This window comes from Nesoenas mayeri (genome assembly GCF_963082525.1).
Source record: "Nesoenas mayeri genome assembly, chromosome: 2".
Taxonomy (NCBI): Eukaryota; Metazoa; Chordata; class Aves; order Columbiformes; family Columbidae; genus Nesoenas; species Nesoenas mayeri.
In genome coordinates, this window is record NC_137543.1 from 60,172,624 (window position 1) to 60,188,418 (window position 15,795).

The window sequence follows — 15,795 nt, forward strand, 5'->3', positions numbered from 1 at the left end:
CAGGACATCAAAACTGTCTGGCAACCTAGGGAACTGTATGGTGATAGTTTCCCCCAAATAGTCAATTTAGTGCAACTGTTGGCTTAGTTTCTTGTTGGGGTATGTTTCTATTTAAAACCACAGATAGATTTCACACAACACCACTGAATTTACAATTTATTTAACTATCATAAAAATTTTGCATCCTTCAAAATATTTTTTTTAAAAAAAAAGCCAAGCTCTCCTGCCTGTTATGACTGAACATTAATTTGTTTGTCACTTTTTCTATATTTTGTAGATCTTAGACACTGTAGAATCCTTGTTGATATACTTGAGGAAAAAATACATACACGTGTGTGTGTGTGACCATATACGTAGTGACAATGACCACAGCTCATGCAATTTGCAGCCTAAGTGATCTGCTCTGAGTGAGCATATGGCAGAGAATGGTACAGGGCCTTTTTGAAAGCTTTCTTTTTCTTATCTCACAGAAGTGATGTTTTCCATTTATTTTCAGCAAAATGTAGCCAATTTGAAGATTCTATGCCTGAAAAGGTCAAAAAGCACTTTTTCACTCTTCACAATCATTCTGCAAATCCTTAACCAAATTTCTGTGCCTAAAACGTTTGAAAGCTGACTTAAATTTCTCAATTATAATGTAAGTATTAAAATATGTGGTTTAAATTTAAGTTATAGTTTCAGATATATTCAGATATATCAGTAATAGCTAAACACAACATCTGCAACAATGGTTTGCTGTAGCTGTCATGACCTACAGACATACAAGTTCATTCCATCATACTCTTACATTAATAAATCAGCAAAATACTCATTTCTCAACACTTGTGGCAATGAGTATGTGCTAAGAGCTCATTATTACTAAACGCTCAGTAAGACAGATATAATCAATGATTGTAAAACAAACTTTTGCTGTTCAGATTTAAATAATTGTCTTAAGACATGCAGTATTAACACTGAACTTAAGACAATTATGGTAGCTATGATCACAAAGAAAAAAAAAATCAAAACCGCCCAACACCCACACCACTACTGATTCCTGAAATTACTCCACTTACAAGACAGGTCAGCATAAAGGAAGAAAAATTCCAATGAACATCTCCACAGGGAACAAAATGTAAGCTTAACTGAAAGATGCATTATATGGTAAATACAAGCAAGAGAATTTTACAGTAAGTTTACTGGTTTTCCTTTACCCAGTAATTTAAACAGCTAGGAGAAAAAAAAAAAAAAATCTACACTTTACCATATAAGTGATAATAATGTTAGTAAAAGTGCCTTCACATCAATGGGAACTAGATAAAATACGAGTTTGCTTACAATTTATGTCATAATACAGCACAAAGGAAGGAAGAAGAAATACTATCTAGTAGAGTTTAAAAAGTGCAAAAAACCTGACAGCAGGAGAAAGAGAGATCAACTTAATCTGAAAACGAAGTTATTTTAGTTCTATAATAAATTGCAGAGAAAGAATATTGAAAGACAGAAAACCTCACTGCATTTTAACTCTGAAGATTTGAAGTGACGTGTAGCAGAAATGGAGAAGACAGAAAATACTTTTTCTGCAGTTTTACATTATAAATAAAAGAGAAGATGCCAGAAGTCATAAATGTACTCATGAAGAATTAATATTTAAATATCACTATTCTGGAAGGGGAAAACAAAGCTTTTATTCATTTTAGTTTCACTTATTACCAAAACAATTAGGATCGAATAATTTTCCTGTGGACACAGATTAATGCTGATGTTGCTATGAAATACACAAGTAAATTAGTATTTTGTGACAAAACATAAAGTCATAAAAAGTTATAAATAATCATGAAAACAACAGTAAATGAAAGTTTCATTCATATTTCATACAATTTTAAAGTTCAAGCCCCTACCAAGCTCAGGAAATGTTGACAGGTATATTAAAAAAACAACTATTCTAGTCATAGACAGATACAGATTTCCAGCTCCTATATTTGAAAACTTTACCACATTTACCAATAACTGTTTTGAATGGCATTGTTTTTCAAAAGCATACTATTTTAGACAACCTAAGGGTAAAAAGACCGTCCTTCAAAAAGATTTTGCAATTTAGAACCTTTTTAAGTTAAAATAAAAATCATTAGTTGCTATTAGATTATTCATGTTTCTTAAAACATAATTATAATTTGTTACTGCATTCATAAGAATGACAACAAACCTCTTCCCAGAGTTTTTGTTTAATATTTCTTGAACAGGAGGAAAACTCTATGCTCAAATTGAGCAGAACACATTTTAAGTGTTGTTATTTTTTCATATTCTTGAATGACATTTTATACAGCCACACCGTTTTTCCACCTTACACCCACTTTTCCTACCACTACTTCCCATCATCAGTAAAGAGTATTTGAAACTTCTGCAGCAATTCTGGAAATCAACCAGAAGATTCAAGTTTGATGACTTGAACAAAGTCCCTAGAAAAGAACTGTTATATCAGTAATCATCTGTCCTTTACCTATTTGAGGTACTCACCTTATAATATGAACTTCTTAAGAGATTTGTCTAAAGACAGGAAGGATACCTAAGTGAAATACTTAATTCAAAACTTTCTCACCTGTTCTTAGAAGAGGTATTGCATTTTCTAAGATAGAAACACAAAACTGAGGAAGGCTAAGCTGCTTCATCTGTAATTCCAAAGTGTCCTCATTTTCAACATCCGGTAGGTCAATATGTCCTACATCAAGCGGGGAATGCAGAGAGATTCTGGAGTTTGCATTTGCTGGAGTACTGTTTCCACTTAAAACAACAAATGAAACAAACAAACAAGAGACATAGTTAACTCTTGCAAAGAGAAAACCCACATAGGTATAGATGTTAAAATAGAATCAAGTATTTTAATGTCCTGTTTCCTTCAGTTATACCCTTCCTTCCATCCCGACCTTTCTCTGTAATCCACCAGTCTTGCAGGAAGAGGAGGATTTTGATTGGCTGCCTTTTTAGATGTCAGACCTCATAGCATCACAAGAGAATGCCTATTGCTTTGGCAGTCAGCTTCAAATGTATTTAGAAATGTGTACTGGAAGAAATATACATGTGATATAATATTGCAAGAGAAAAATCAGTTGATTTGAAACATTATTTTTGATAAACAAAGTCTATCAGTTGCTTGAAGCAAGGCTACTTACTAAATCAAATTTCAGCCTGAACTATATGTATTACATAAACCCCATTCTGTGTGGATAGCCACAAGAATTCTCAGAAGGAAAATTAAGTAACAGTGCCCAATGTTTAAGCCTGTAGGACTTCTTTTTCCACTGTAAACCAGAAAATATTCCCTTGCCCAAGAAAGCCTTGAGTGCACCCAAATACATATTACAAAATATAAACGTAGTTATATACATCATTATTTGAAATTATGAGCTCTATCTATAGTTCATAATTTTATTATTTTCCAACTGCTTTCAAAACAAATCTAATTCTATTGGCAGCATTATAATTAATACAACTTAGAACAAATGTTTCTTAATGTTTTTTCTTATCCTAGACATTTTTTCTTATCCTATAACATTTAGCTATCTTGAAGTGCTTTAAAAAACTTGTTTGACTTTAACAGTTTTTTTTTTTTAATTTGGGGTTTTTTTATTATTAAAAAAGCTGAAGAAACGGAATTGTGGCATGACTGGTTTATATCATGTTGTCTAACTAAATGTAAAAGATGTCTATGAATAGCTATTAAGAATGTAACCAATTTTAAGAGGTTGATAGAAGTCTATAAGCAAAATAGAAGAGTTCACCAGTACGTAGTGGTTCAAATTGCACTTACCAGAGGGTAAGGAAGGAGAAGTATCAATCATAAAAGCAATTCAGAAGAGGAAAGGTTAAGTTTCCAGGCAGAATTTGAAACAGATAAATAGAGAGATGGAAGAGTCTCAAGATTTAAGAACAAGGAAAAAGAAGAGTTACATATGGAATGGCAATAAACAATTTATATTACAACTATGTTGAAAAAGACAAGATTCACTAAAAGTAGATCTTCTGCATCAAAATCAACAATGTCAAAGCAACACTACAGTCATTTCCCTCTATCACATTTTCTGTTCAACATCATGGGGTTTTTATGCTGTATCTGGGCTAAATTATATATTTGTAAGAAATTAGATTCATGGGCAGTGAGCAGCTGTACTGCAGCACACAGGATGCAAGAAGATAAAAGAAAAGCTTATAATACAGCCTTATACTTTTAATAAATTACAACTCCCTGGTTTGTAGATGTTTCATCACAGTTTTAATTGGTGCTTAATGTATATTTCCTTACTACACTGATAGTCAGCCCATCCCTATCTCCTGCACAATATACGTCAGCTACTATTAAATTGTTAACTGTTCCACTGGGGAACATGGTGAGGTCCTAGAATGCATAAAGCCTGGAGTTCATTTCCAGTGCCATACTAGTTACATAATTAAAAATTAATATCTTAGACTTAAGATAAGTAAAAATAACCTTTTGATGCAATGACTCTCAAGGTGCATTTACAATTAACTACATGAACTATCCTCATCTGTAGTATCAGTCTATTTGAATACCTATGAGTTACTCAATCACTAAGCCAATACACCATAGAGACCAAAAAGAACTACCAACAAGAACACAGTAAAGATTCACAAGAACTTTTAAATTCTGACATGCTAAAAGTTATTGGTTCTTGAACAGCAGCTTTAAGTCCGTTGTGTCAATATGAGTAACAAAACCACACATGAACAACCACCTCAATATTTTGAGGGTATACAGACAATACGTAATTTCATATTGGAGTTGAACTTTTAGGTGATATACAACTTAAATTCATTGTCAGATTTAACAAGAAAATGTAAAGATTTTAATGGAAGTCTTTATACAGCATAGTGTTTTCAACAATACTGTATACTGTGACCTACAGGATGGCCATTCAACTTAAAAGAACCTATGGTGTCATCTGCTGAAGAAAAAGAAAAATCCCCGACTTAACAGCAATAGTCTGAATAAATGCTTTTCTGCATCTTATAAATACATGCACAAGCAATAATTGATACTAGAAGATTTTTGTTACAAATGTTGGTTGGGTACAGAATGTGACAGGTAAAACTGACTTTATGTATTGTGAACACCACTTAAAAAACTGTTCAATTTATAAACATGGTTAGATTTTTCACAGGTTAACAAAACTCTCACATCATCTCATACACTGACAATGAGCCTATGATACAATCCTATATTAATAATTTTTTAATTGAAGTGTAAGTTATTTCTTATTTTATTCACCTGGAAGATGCTGCATCCCAATCTTGACCATCTCCTCTAGGACGCTGAACTGTCCGCCCAATCACAGATGGGCGAGGGCTACTACTTCCAGGTGATGGATTCTGAGAATGAAAAGGACCTCTTGCTTCTCGACAGTAAGATATAGAGGAATTCTGGGAAGCAGTGCCTTTATGTAATACAAATCATATATTTTCCATTAGTGGAACCCATTATTCTGAAAAATACTACATAGTCAAGTAATGGTAGAAGTAACTATGGTAGGATATAGAAAACACTAAGTAAATATTGGAGAGATAGGACAACCTATCACTGGAAAGTAGTAGAGTTTGGAAACTCAATTCCAAGGCAAAACCACTGAAAATTACAGTTGAATCATAAAACATTATGTCTGACTAAGGCTACTGGATTGGCTGATGTTGTAACTGAATTAGCAAGGAAACAGCCAATATAATTTATTAAGACACCAAATATAGCGGTAATCTTATGAAGAGGACCAGATTACCAAATTACAGAAACAAAGTTGACTAAATTCAGCTGACAAAATGGAAACAGGAAGATCATTATAACTAATCAACACTATTAAATCTACAAAATTTAACAATTAAAAACATTGCGATATAGCCCTAATGACTGTAAAATCCAAAACAACCATTAAACTATTGTCAGCCATCAGAATTAAAAAAAAAGCCTACCCAGAAAACATAGCTCATGAAGTTAGTAACCAAGTTGTTTAGCACTAACAGCTTGAAAACGTTTATGAAACTCTGCCCACTTTCATTTTACAGATTCCATTTACTTTGAGGTAAAAATCCCTGCTGACATACAAATAGTTAGATACAGGGAAAAGTTGATGAATGAGTAATCATAGGAAACTGTAAAAATGAGTAAGTATTTTAAAATACTACAAATACTCCAAAAATACTTACTAATATGAATAGTACTGAACACCATCATTTAGCAAAAGATTTTCACAAGATTACATTTGCTATAAAGTTGTAGGCTAGCTTTTTTTTTTTTTTTTAAATCACCTTAGAGAATCTTACCTGTAATAAAAACGCAATAGTATTTCAAATATTTGAAAATACCTACCTTGCTCTGTGGAAGAAAAACTTGGATCTCTGTGAAAGTTAAGTCTGCTTCTCAAGAAGATGCACAACTGTTGCAGGCACGACACAGCCTGCAAAGCTAACCGATGTCTTCCATCTCCTCCAAAAGCCAGGTTTAGCAGAGACAAAAGGCTCTGCAAATACAAAACCATCAACACTGGCAGCTGAACATGAATGCACTTTCATGAACAACCATGCCAGCAAAAGTCTTGTGCTAAATATAGTTCACAAATGTTTCTAATTGTTTTAAAAGATCACAGCAAGGAATAGCCTTAATTACTGTTTTCTTACTGAATGCAAGACTCACTCCTAAGAGAGAAGCTGAGTTCCGCATCATATTTCCAATAAAGTCACTACTTCTTTTATGAGAGCCCATTAGAGGGTGTGCACATGACAGTGACACAATTTTACCTTATTCACAAGAAACAAAGTATTATTTCACAACACTTTTCATTACTGATTAGCAATATACATTATTACAACCAAATAACTTTCTAAAGACAATATATATTTAATGTCCCCTTTTCTATGCACCTAGAGTTTACATGAAGGAACTTCTGTTTAGTTACTTTGTTTAGAAACAAATTGTATCATTTATATGAATTCTTACTCGGCGGGACTTATACCATAGCACAATAAAAACCTTAAGCTTTATGTGAATTCTTGCCTGTACAATCTTTGGCCTTTGAAGAAAGATCTCAGCGGGAAAATCTTGCATAATCACATCCTGAAGAAGCTCACATGTACTCCAAATTAAACTTTGGTTGTTACTTCTCAAAGAGCTAAAAATGCAGTTCATATTTAAATATGTATTAAAACAAAAAACACAACCAGCAATCATTAGCTTGAACAAGTCTTTACAAGAAAGTTATAATCAAAACACTGAAGAATCTAAAGAAAAAAATGCTGTAATTCTATTGTTCTACTACTTTTAAACTTGAATTATTCCTTAGCTATGCTAATTCTGTATACAATAAGGAATAAACTCAATGCCAGCTGTTATCAAACCACATGTAAAATTAACTTCCCAGAACAGAAATAACTTTAACAGCTCTGAATCTGAAATTAAGGTAAGAAAGACTGGAAATTCCCTGTGAAACTAGTGATTATCTCAGTGGTATAGAGCAAGTAATCTAACTCTTACCAATAAGAAAGTTTTTTTCATCACCAAGGTTCATGTATAACTTAAAAGCACTTGAATTGCATATGTGGAAAGTTATATAAAGGAAGAAACTTATTAACTATTCTCTAATGTGTATATTAGTAAATAATAAGAAACTTTTGGGCATTCTAACTTCACTTTTTTCTATTTTTAGTTGTTTCAGAAACCACTGTTTCTGAGAAGCACTCTAAAAAACAAATCAAAAGTAAAAAAAAAAAAAAAAAATCAAACGTCCAGTTTCAAGGATCTGTGTTCTTTTACTAGACTCAGGCATAAAAGAAATTAAATATTTAAGAGGTTTTCCACTTTCACAAGTGTTTCAAAACTACAAAAAAAAAAAACAAAAACAAAATACCACACAACACACACACCAACACTGTTACAGGAAAGATTACAGCTAGATTTGCTAAATAGTCAATGATACTGCACTGTTCGCTATGCTAGAAATCTGTCACAGCTCTGTGTCAACTCATAAGGAAAGCCAATTATAGAATTTTTCCTTAGGCCACTTCAAGCACACTTTTTCTAAATGAAAAGTTAAAAAAAAAAAAAAAAAAAAACGCCAAAAGTTTATCTGAATGACTCAATGACTGTATAAGGCATGGTACCTGAACCTCCTGGCCTAAACTTACTTAAGTTCCTACTGAAAGTATGGATTTCTCTGCCAAGTGGCCATGGCAGTAAAGTAAATAATTATTTTATGCCAGTTTGTTCTAAAATTAACTGAAAGAAAACTTTAGCCCACTTGAGAAATCTAGAAGACAGATTAAAGCGTCATGAATTTAAAAAGTACTCTGAATCAAACACAAAGAATGGACAGGAACATTAACAGAAAACCTGTCCTATTACAACTCATTCTTTATCCGCTCTGCCCAACTTCAGCACAACTTTTATGATCATTTATCAAAAATTAACTCATTAGCTTACTTACAAAAAGTCTAATGACGCAGAAGGACAAAAATTTAGAACCACTCTTACCCAAGAAAAATAAAAATTACAAGCAAATTGTACTGTTTCTATGATTGTACCTTTCATTTGATGAAAGAACATGTCTATCTGTTGAAGTCAGAGTGAGCCAAGGAAACGTGGAAAATTTCAAGCATTTCACTGAAAAAAAAAAAAAAAGGATATTTTGGAACATATTTTATAGAAGTATTACACAGTGTATTTCCATGGCAAAGTCAAAAATGTATGAACTACATACAATCTAAAATAGAAGGACCTTTTACCAAATACAGACTCACACAAGCTCAAGTGCTTCTAATGAGAGTTTTCAGCAATAACAAAAAAAAAAAAAAATACTAAGGTCATCTCAAATCAAAATGAAATGTATTTATTGAAAAAAGCTTTAGCAAATAGAAAATACAGCATTAGTGGACAAATACTCGATACCTGCATATGCTTTTGATCAAATCATCATTTTGTTCTGCTACAAAAGAAGATTAGCGTGATTTCAAAAAATGGAAAACTGACCTCATGTTTTTACCCTTAAAGCAGTAGAAATTATAGTTGCTATTAAATTGTGACATAACTTTTTAACTAACAGAAAATTAAAGCTATTTTAAGTTAATATTTATAATAATTATTGTGCAATCCTAAAGATAGCTGATACACTGCTAAAAAAAGTAATCTGGTAATTTACTCACAGTAACTCCAAAATCATATTTAAAAATCTAGTTCTCAGAACTATACTGTGTGTTAAATATGATCCTCTCCTGTGAACTGCTACTAGTATATTGGTATAGGCAAAGACTTGTCAAAATAATATTGGTCTGTGTTTGTCAGTGAAAAATGTCATATAATTTTACTGACAAAAAATGAAAGTATAACACTGTTTTTCATTTAGATACAGCGTAAAGATTTCTAAAGCATCTCATCTAGTTTTCTGAAAAGCAGAAATGTACTTCAGACTAAAGTTTTGTTGAAATGAAAAGGTACTTAGACACTTTTGACTACGAAAAACAGATCTCCTGAAAAGCATTAGAAATTTAAATATTTTTTTTTAATTACAGCATATTTTAACATACTTTACATATTCCAAAGAGTTACGCTGTTTACTAGAAAGCAGAAAGATCCATTAGGATGAATGTAATTTTTAGAAGCATTATGATTGTTCCTTTTGTTATACTAGACTTCACAGAATAACAATAGGAAAAATAGTAGCCAATAACAATATTTGTAATGGAATTCAAACTAAATTACAACTCTAAGCACTTTCTATAATTAACACATTCTTATTTTATAACTACACATACCAACTGTTCTTCTGGGAGGTACTTCTAATGGTAGCAGGTGACTTGTACCTTGACAAAAATATCCAGTCAACAATTCCTCTTGAGGTGGAACTAAAACAAATAAAGAGTAAGTTTAAAAAACATACAGAAAAAAAGCAAAACTCAATTTATCTTCATGTTTTTCCTGAACTGCTTCCCTGTTGCCCTCAAGTTTTAACCTATCAAGGAAATCTGTTTAAAATAGCCCTAGATGATCAAGAAAATGGAGTATAAAGAGTGTGTTGCTGTTTATTTTTTTATAATCACATTCTGCAACTGCAACATTTTTTTCCATTTTCTCACACTACTTTGCATACCATACAAGCAATAGCAAAAACCATTATACAACATATACTGCCTGATCAAGAACTGCCAGCCAACAAAACGTTGTCCTCCAATCTACCAATGTAATAATAAAATTGACTTTAAAATAAACTATTTAAAACCTTTCTACCAAAACTCCTGCCTCTTCAAGTCAGCTGAAATGTTGTCCCTCCATACATATATGTATATTATTAAATACATGTAACTAATACACAACTGTATAACAAAAGATACAAAAGGTGTGTAATATTAAAAGCAATCTCTCCAGAACATAATATTTGGATCAAAGGATTAAACAAGATAAGGTCCAGTTTATTAGTTTACAATTTTTCCCAGTAACTGAAGTTGTAATAGAAAGAAAAATAAAACACACCTGTTACTAAACACTAACGTTATTTAATTCACATATTAATACAACTTATAGCGCAAGTAGGAATTACATACAATACTTCATTGAGTACTTTCAAAAAGATGTAGTTTGAGAATGCATATGTAAAACATTACTATATTATTCCCCATACAGTGGCAAACTTAAGGGTTTAACTTGATTTTTTCCTATGTGGGCACAAGGTGGAAAAACTAAAACTAAACTAAAATTTTAAAAAAAAAAAAAAAAAAAAAAAAAAAAAAATCAACAGCCACATAGTTCTAGCAAACTAAACCTCCAAGCATGTGTCAGGCTGCAGAAACCACAGGAAAATTACTCTTATCTCTGAGATTGCACAGTATGAGTGACAGAGGTGTGGACATTACTACACTGCACAGTACAACAGCAAGAACCAGAAGGATGAAGGACCTGCAACGTACATAATTTTCTCCTATATACTTTGTGCTAAAATTTTTAAGGAAGAAGAAGGGAACCACATGGGTTTAATTCTTTACTATATCTAATTGTGAATAATTGTAAGATAGATAATAAGCCAGGATAACTGAAACAAGTAACAGCAGTTCAAACATACATGAAGCACTTCACACACACTATGACTCTTTAAAGAAAGTTTACCTATTTTTCTATGACAAATATTTATCCGAAACTAAGCAGATAGCGCATGTAACACTAATGTAGTTTCAAAAATCATTCTACTAGGATGACTTCCTGCCTGTTTTGTTTTGTTTTTTAATATTTGAATTGCTCTCAAAGTTAGTCTGCTATGCAAAGAAAAATAGCAAAGCATACTGCTTTAATTACAGATTTGTTAAAAGTTGCTACACTTGCTGCCATAAAGCAGTCTTTGGGAGTTCATGTCCTGTGTCGCATCCTTTTTACATTATAGCAAACAGATATTACATACCAAGGAAATGGACAGAAAAGGTCTGATTACAAACAACAGGACTGTTAGCATGCAGAGAACTCTATTAGGGGAATGGCACTATCTGATTTAACTAAGATCACGCTTTCTCTGGCAGAATTTCCTTACCATACACTTCTCCGATCTCTCAGGAATAATTCACCTACTATGCCTGAAAACCTCAACTTTTGATAGCCTAGAAGCTTTTCATTTACTTTATTTTCATTTTAAATATATCACACTTCAAAATATATAAATTACCTGGTTGCTCTACTGAAGGCTGAGACTGAGCTTGATAACATACTGATAAAGAACTAGAAGGAAGTCCAGAAGGAAGGAAGAACAGCCCATCCACTATCCCATCAATTATAGCCTGCAAGTTGGGATCCACATCAGGCCGAAGCTGAGAGAAGAATTCCACTGCACCAATTCCCATCAGTTTCTGGGCAGCAGGTGGATGCTACATCAGAACAAATAACTGACAAAGTTAGCCTGAAGAGTCTCAAGGTATTTTGACCTTGAGGGAGGCAGGGGAAGTGAAAGAACCATAATCAAAACTTTAGTTAGATTTCACCTTTGTTTACACCACCCATCAGTTTCATGCACAGCATTTTTTTTCTTAGTTGCCATTAAGTGATTATAACACAAGAATTTATTATGAGATCTCCAAAATTTCTGCAACATTTTCTCAACTCCTTTAAAATAAGTTGTACTACCATTCAAATCTTCACTTTTCAGGAACACTGCAAGAGCTTAGTGGCAAACCGTGTCCCACAAAAGAAATTAGACACTAAATGAGAAACTTAAGGAGCAGAAACCCAGAAAATAATTACGTTTTTCTGCTACCCTATGACCAATTGCCAGTCACCTAAATTGGTTTCATTTCTGTCTACGCACTGTGGCTTTATTATTCACATTTTTGTAAAACACTCTAAAATGTCATTACATGCAGCTACAAAAACAAATAACATTGTTTTATTTAGCTTTAGCAGTCTAAAGACATATAGTTTATATATGAATAAAAGTTAGTGTATCATACCTGGATCAAATTGTTCACAAAATTTAGTACTTCTTCTTTCATTGGGACGACTGGAAAATTGAACCACTCCAAAAGATTAAGGAAAAGCATTTTTTCATGGACCAGATCGGCATATGAAATCAAGTTATGATCTAGTTTAAACAAAATAGTCTTCAGAGATCGTTCTCTTATCTCTGCCAGTTCGTGACCTGCCCAAAAAATAACGGGATTAAAAGACCCATCAAAACAATTGCCATAACTTTATTCCTATGTGGACAACCAGAATGCTGTCCAAGATCTGTGGAGAAAAAAAAAAAAAAGCTAGCTTTTACGCCATCAGTATTATGCTTACCAGGAAGATAAACATGACTGCACTCATCAGCAGCAAGCTAACCAAGTGTGTCTGCACGGTGTGCAAGTGTGAAATAATTAAAAAAAAACACTAATGTAATCTGGTGCCAAATGCAAAACAAGACGATGGCCCTTTTTCTTGAAGCACGCAACTAAATTCTGCAAAACTCTACCAAAATATACTGTGGACATCGAAAGATGCCTCAGCCTCACAAATGGGTCAAATTCCATCCAAGTCCACTGAATCGAAAGGCACCATATCTGAAGGGGAAAGCCTTCAGCATTTCCTAGGGAAGTTATCACCGTGTCCCACCGCCCCCTCGACGTCTGCAGCGGGGACGAGAGTGCAGGGGCAGTAAAACTGGCGAGGGCTCCGAGGCGGGGAGGCCGTGGGGCAGCGCAGGCCGGGCAGGCCTCCGTGTGTGCCGAGGAAAGAGCCGCCCGCCCCCTCACGCAACCGACGGGCCCGTTTCGCAGGTGAAACCTCCGTGGCGCGGGAGGCGGGCGGGAGACAGGGCCCTCACCGCCCCGCTGCACACAGCCCCGCGGAGGGGTCGTGACAGCCACGGCGCCCCCCAGCAGCTGGGCCCGGTACCCCGAGAGGGAGAAGGAAGCCGTTACCCAGCTTCCTGACGAGCGACGACAACTCCATCGCGCCTCTCTCCCCGCCGACATTCAACCGCCGCGCCGGTTCCGCCGCCAGCCCGCCCTGTCAGGCCAACGGCGGCCGCGGTGCATTTTGGGACACGTAGTCCGCGTCTCTCCTCCTCCGGCCCGCCGCTCCCCCGACCGCCCTTTGCTGCGGGCGAAGCACGCTGGGAGCTCTCAACCCTCTGTGCGATCCCGGGGCGCGCCGGCGGGAGCAAGAGCAACTACAACTCCCATGGTGCCCCGCGCCCAGCTGAGCCCCGCTACGGGCACGGCGGGGTCGGGAGCTGTTGCTGTGCGCGACACCCGGCGGCGCTGGGCGGGTGTGGAGCGCCTTCGCTTGAGCGCAGCGCCCTGCCCGGGGTGTCAGCGGTAAGGCAGCCGGTGCTTTTGTGTTGGGCTGTTGCCGCCTTCTCCCTCGGGATTTGTGGCCAGTAAGCCGTTTCCCGGTGCAGGCACTTGCGGAGGCCGGGGCAGGCCCAGGGCCTGGCGCCGCCCGGGATCTCTGCTCAGCAGCGGTGAAGCGGCAGCGCTCGGGGAGCCCAGGGGAGAGCGCGGCGCCTGCAGAGCGGTGCCGCCGGCAGGGGTTTTGTGGGATCCTGCTGTGAAGAAGCGCTGTGGGCTTTAGTCAGGTTTTCTTGGCACAAGTAGATAACCTATGGACGTTTTCTTCGGGCTTCTCCAAACGATTCGGGGGCGGGGGAGCTTAATGAACTAAACGAGTAACTTACAAGTTGTTGTAAAATTTCAAAAATTTAAAGCAATGCTCTTCAGATGGCAAAAAAAGCAGTTACACGTGGGTTTGCATTTCAATAACCAAAGCCGAGAGAATTAAAAAAAAAACACATTGGAAACAGACACATGTATTCATCCTTTGGAGTAATCAGTGGAGCTTCAGGTGGATACTTGGAATTACTGGGGTGCCTTTGCCAGCTTGGTGTTCACGACCCGTGGCCTAGAAGCACAAGCCCTTTCCATTGGTATTCTGTGCAATGCAGAAATCCAACACGCAGTTTAAAAATCTGTATATTCCCAGGCTTATGGCTCAGAATGTTATATCTGGGTAATGCTGAAGTCTTGAGGATTAATCTACCAAAACCAAATGAGCTACTTGTCTAGCAGCATTTAGAATAGTAAGCATTTCAATAGCAGTTACTGTTTTCTGGCCAGACAGAAGCTGCTGCCATGCTGTTCTGCTTGTAGCTTAAATAGGAGCTCTGCATGTACCTGTAGGGCAATGGCTTTTCATATCTTAAGTTGGGCCATCATTCTTCGATGCATATTTGCAACCTCAACTTCTGCAAAGATGGGATTTTTTTTTTTTTTTAACTCTCTGAGTCCAAGCTTGAAATTCAGAAGGGAAAAGAGTGTGTTTCTTCACCAATTAGTACCCACATAGCCCCGATTTGGAAGCCAAAGAATCTTTTATGTTCATAGTAACAACTGAGTACTTGCTCAAGTTTGTTTGATGTGCCTGACAGAACACAAGTGGACAAGTGATGGGCATTGTTGTATGTATATGCTCATGAAGTTTTTGCATATAACTGCAGGTACACCAAAGGAAATGGCTTTGTGATAGTCGCATTTTCTTTTTTATATCATCTGTTGCATGAGAAAGAACATTTTTATCAGCACACAACAAAAACATGAAAAGTGCAGTATGGTATATGCAAATTATTTCCAAAAGGATGTATGTTACTGCCCTCTCAGTTTGGCTAATTGTTTTTCCACCCTGGTCTCCATCACTGTGCTATTCTTTCACAGTACACTTACATTATGTCCTCCATCTGCTGCATCAAGGTTGTACTAAATTCTTAATTGCAACTCAGAACTGTCCATTGCTTTGCAAGACTATTTCTATCTGTGGAGCAATAAAACAAAGGGGCTTTATTAAGCTAATTACTAATGTACTATGATTGCTGCAATGAGTTGTGGGTTTTTTTTCCACAAGAGGCTGAACTCACATGGATCTAACAGTGCTTTCAAGAGCAATTACAAAAGAGGCATCACTGACTGAGTAAAATTTCCTTTTAGCTGTGCACAATGTGCTACATAATGAAATACAAAGAGCTCTTATCAGATGCGCACAGGGCTGCTCACATTTCCCCAAATAGGACTGGTGGGAATTTATGAGACCCCCATATGAGACCTATGATAATAATAAAATGGATTTGTATCTCATTTGTCCAGCAAGGAGAAGGAATTGCTGAAGCAGTCATTTCCTGAAATAGACTAAGTAAAAACATTTCCTCAGGAGGCAGAGATGTATCATTCACAACTATAGGACTGTTCAATCCAGGTCTGTCTCACCTCTTTAAATATGGCCAATTTATATTGCATCAGAAAAATAAATGTTTTCTT

General features: G+C 35.8%; 1 protein-coding gene across 1 annotated transcript in view; it reads right to left on the bottom strand.

The window, feature by feature from the left end:
- Positions 1-13,539, bottom strand: part of RTTN (rotatin) — a 79,725-nt gene extending 66,186 nt beyond the window's left edge. Inside the window, exons 1-9 of the mRNA XM_080340307.1 lie at positions 13,408-13,539; positions 12,457-12,644; positions 11,679-11,877; positions 9,778-9,864; positions 8,560-8,638; positions 7,037-7,151; positions 6,353-6,503; positions 5,264-5,429; positions 2,579-2,760 (exon numbers count right to left, since the gene is read on the bottom strand). Coding sequence (XP_080196433.1) covers positions 2,579-2,760; positions 5,264-5,429; positions 6,353-6,503; positions 7,037-7,151; positions 8,560-8,638; positions 9,778-9,864; positions 11,679-11,877; positions 12,457-12,644; positions 13,408-13,438 — 1,198 coding nt within the window. The 5' untranslated portion in view covers positions 13,439-13,539. The remainder of the gene's footprint in view (positions 1-2,578; positions 2,761-5,263; positions 5,430-6,352; positions 6,504-7,036; positions 7,152-8,559; positions 8,639-9,777; positions 9,865-11,678; positions 11,878-12,456; positions 12,645-13,407) is intronic.
- Between the last annotated feature and the right edge of the window lie 2,256 nt (positions 13,540-15,795).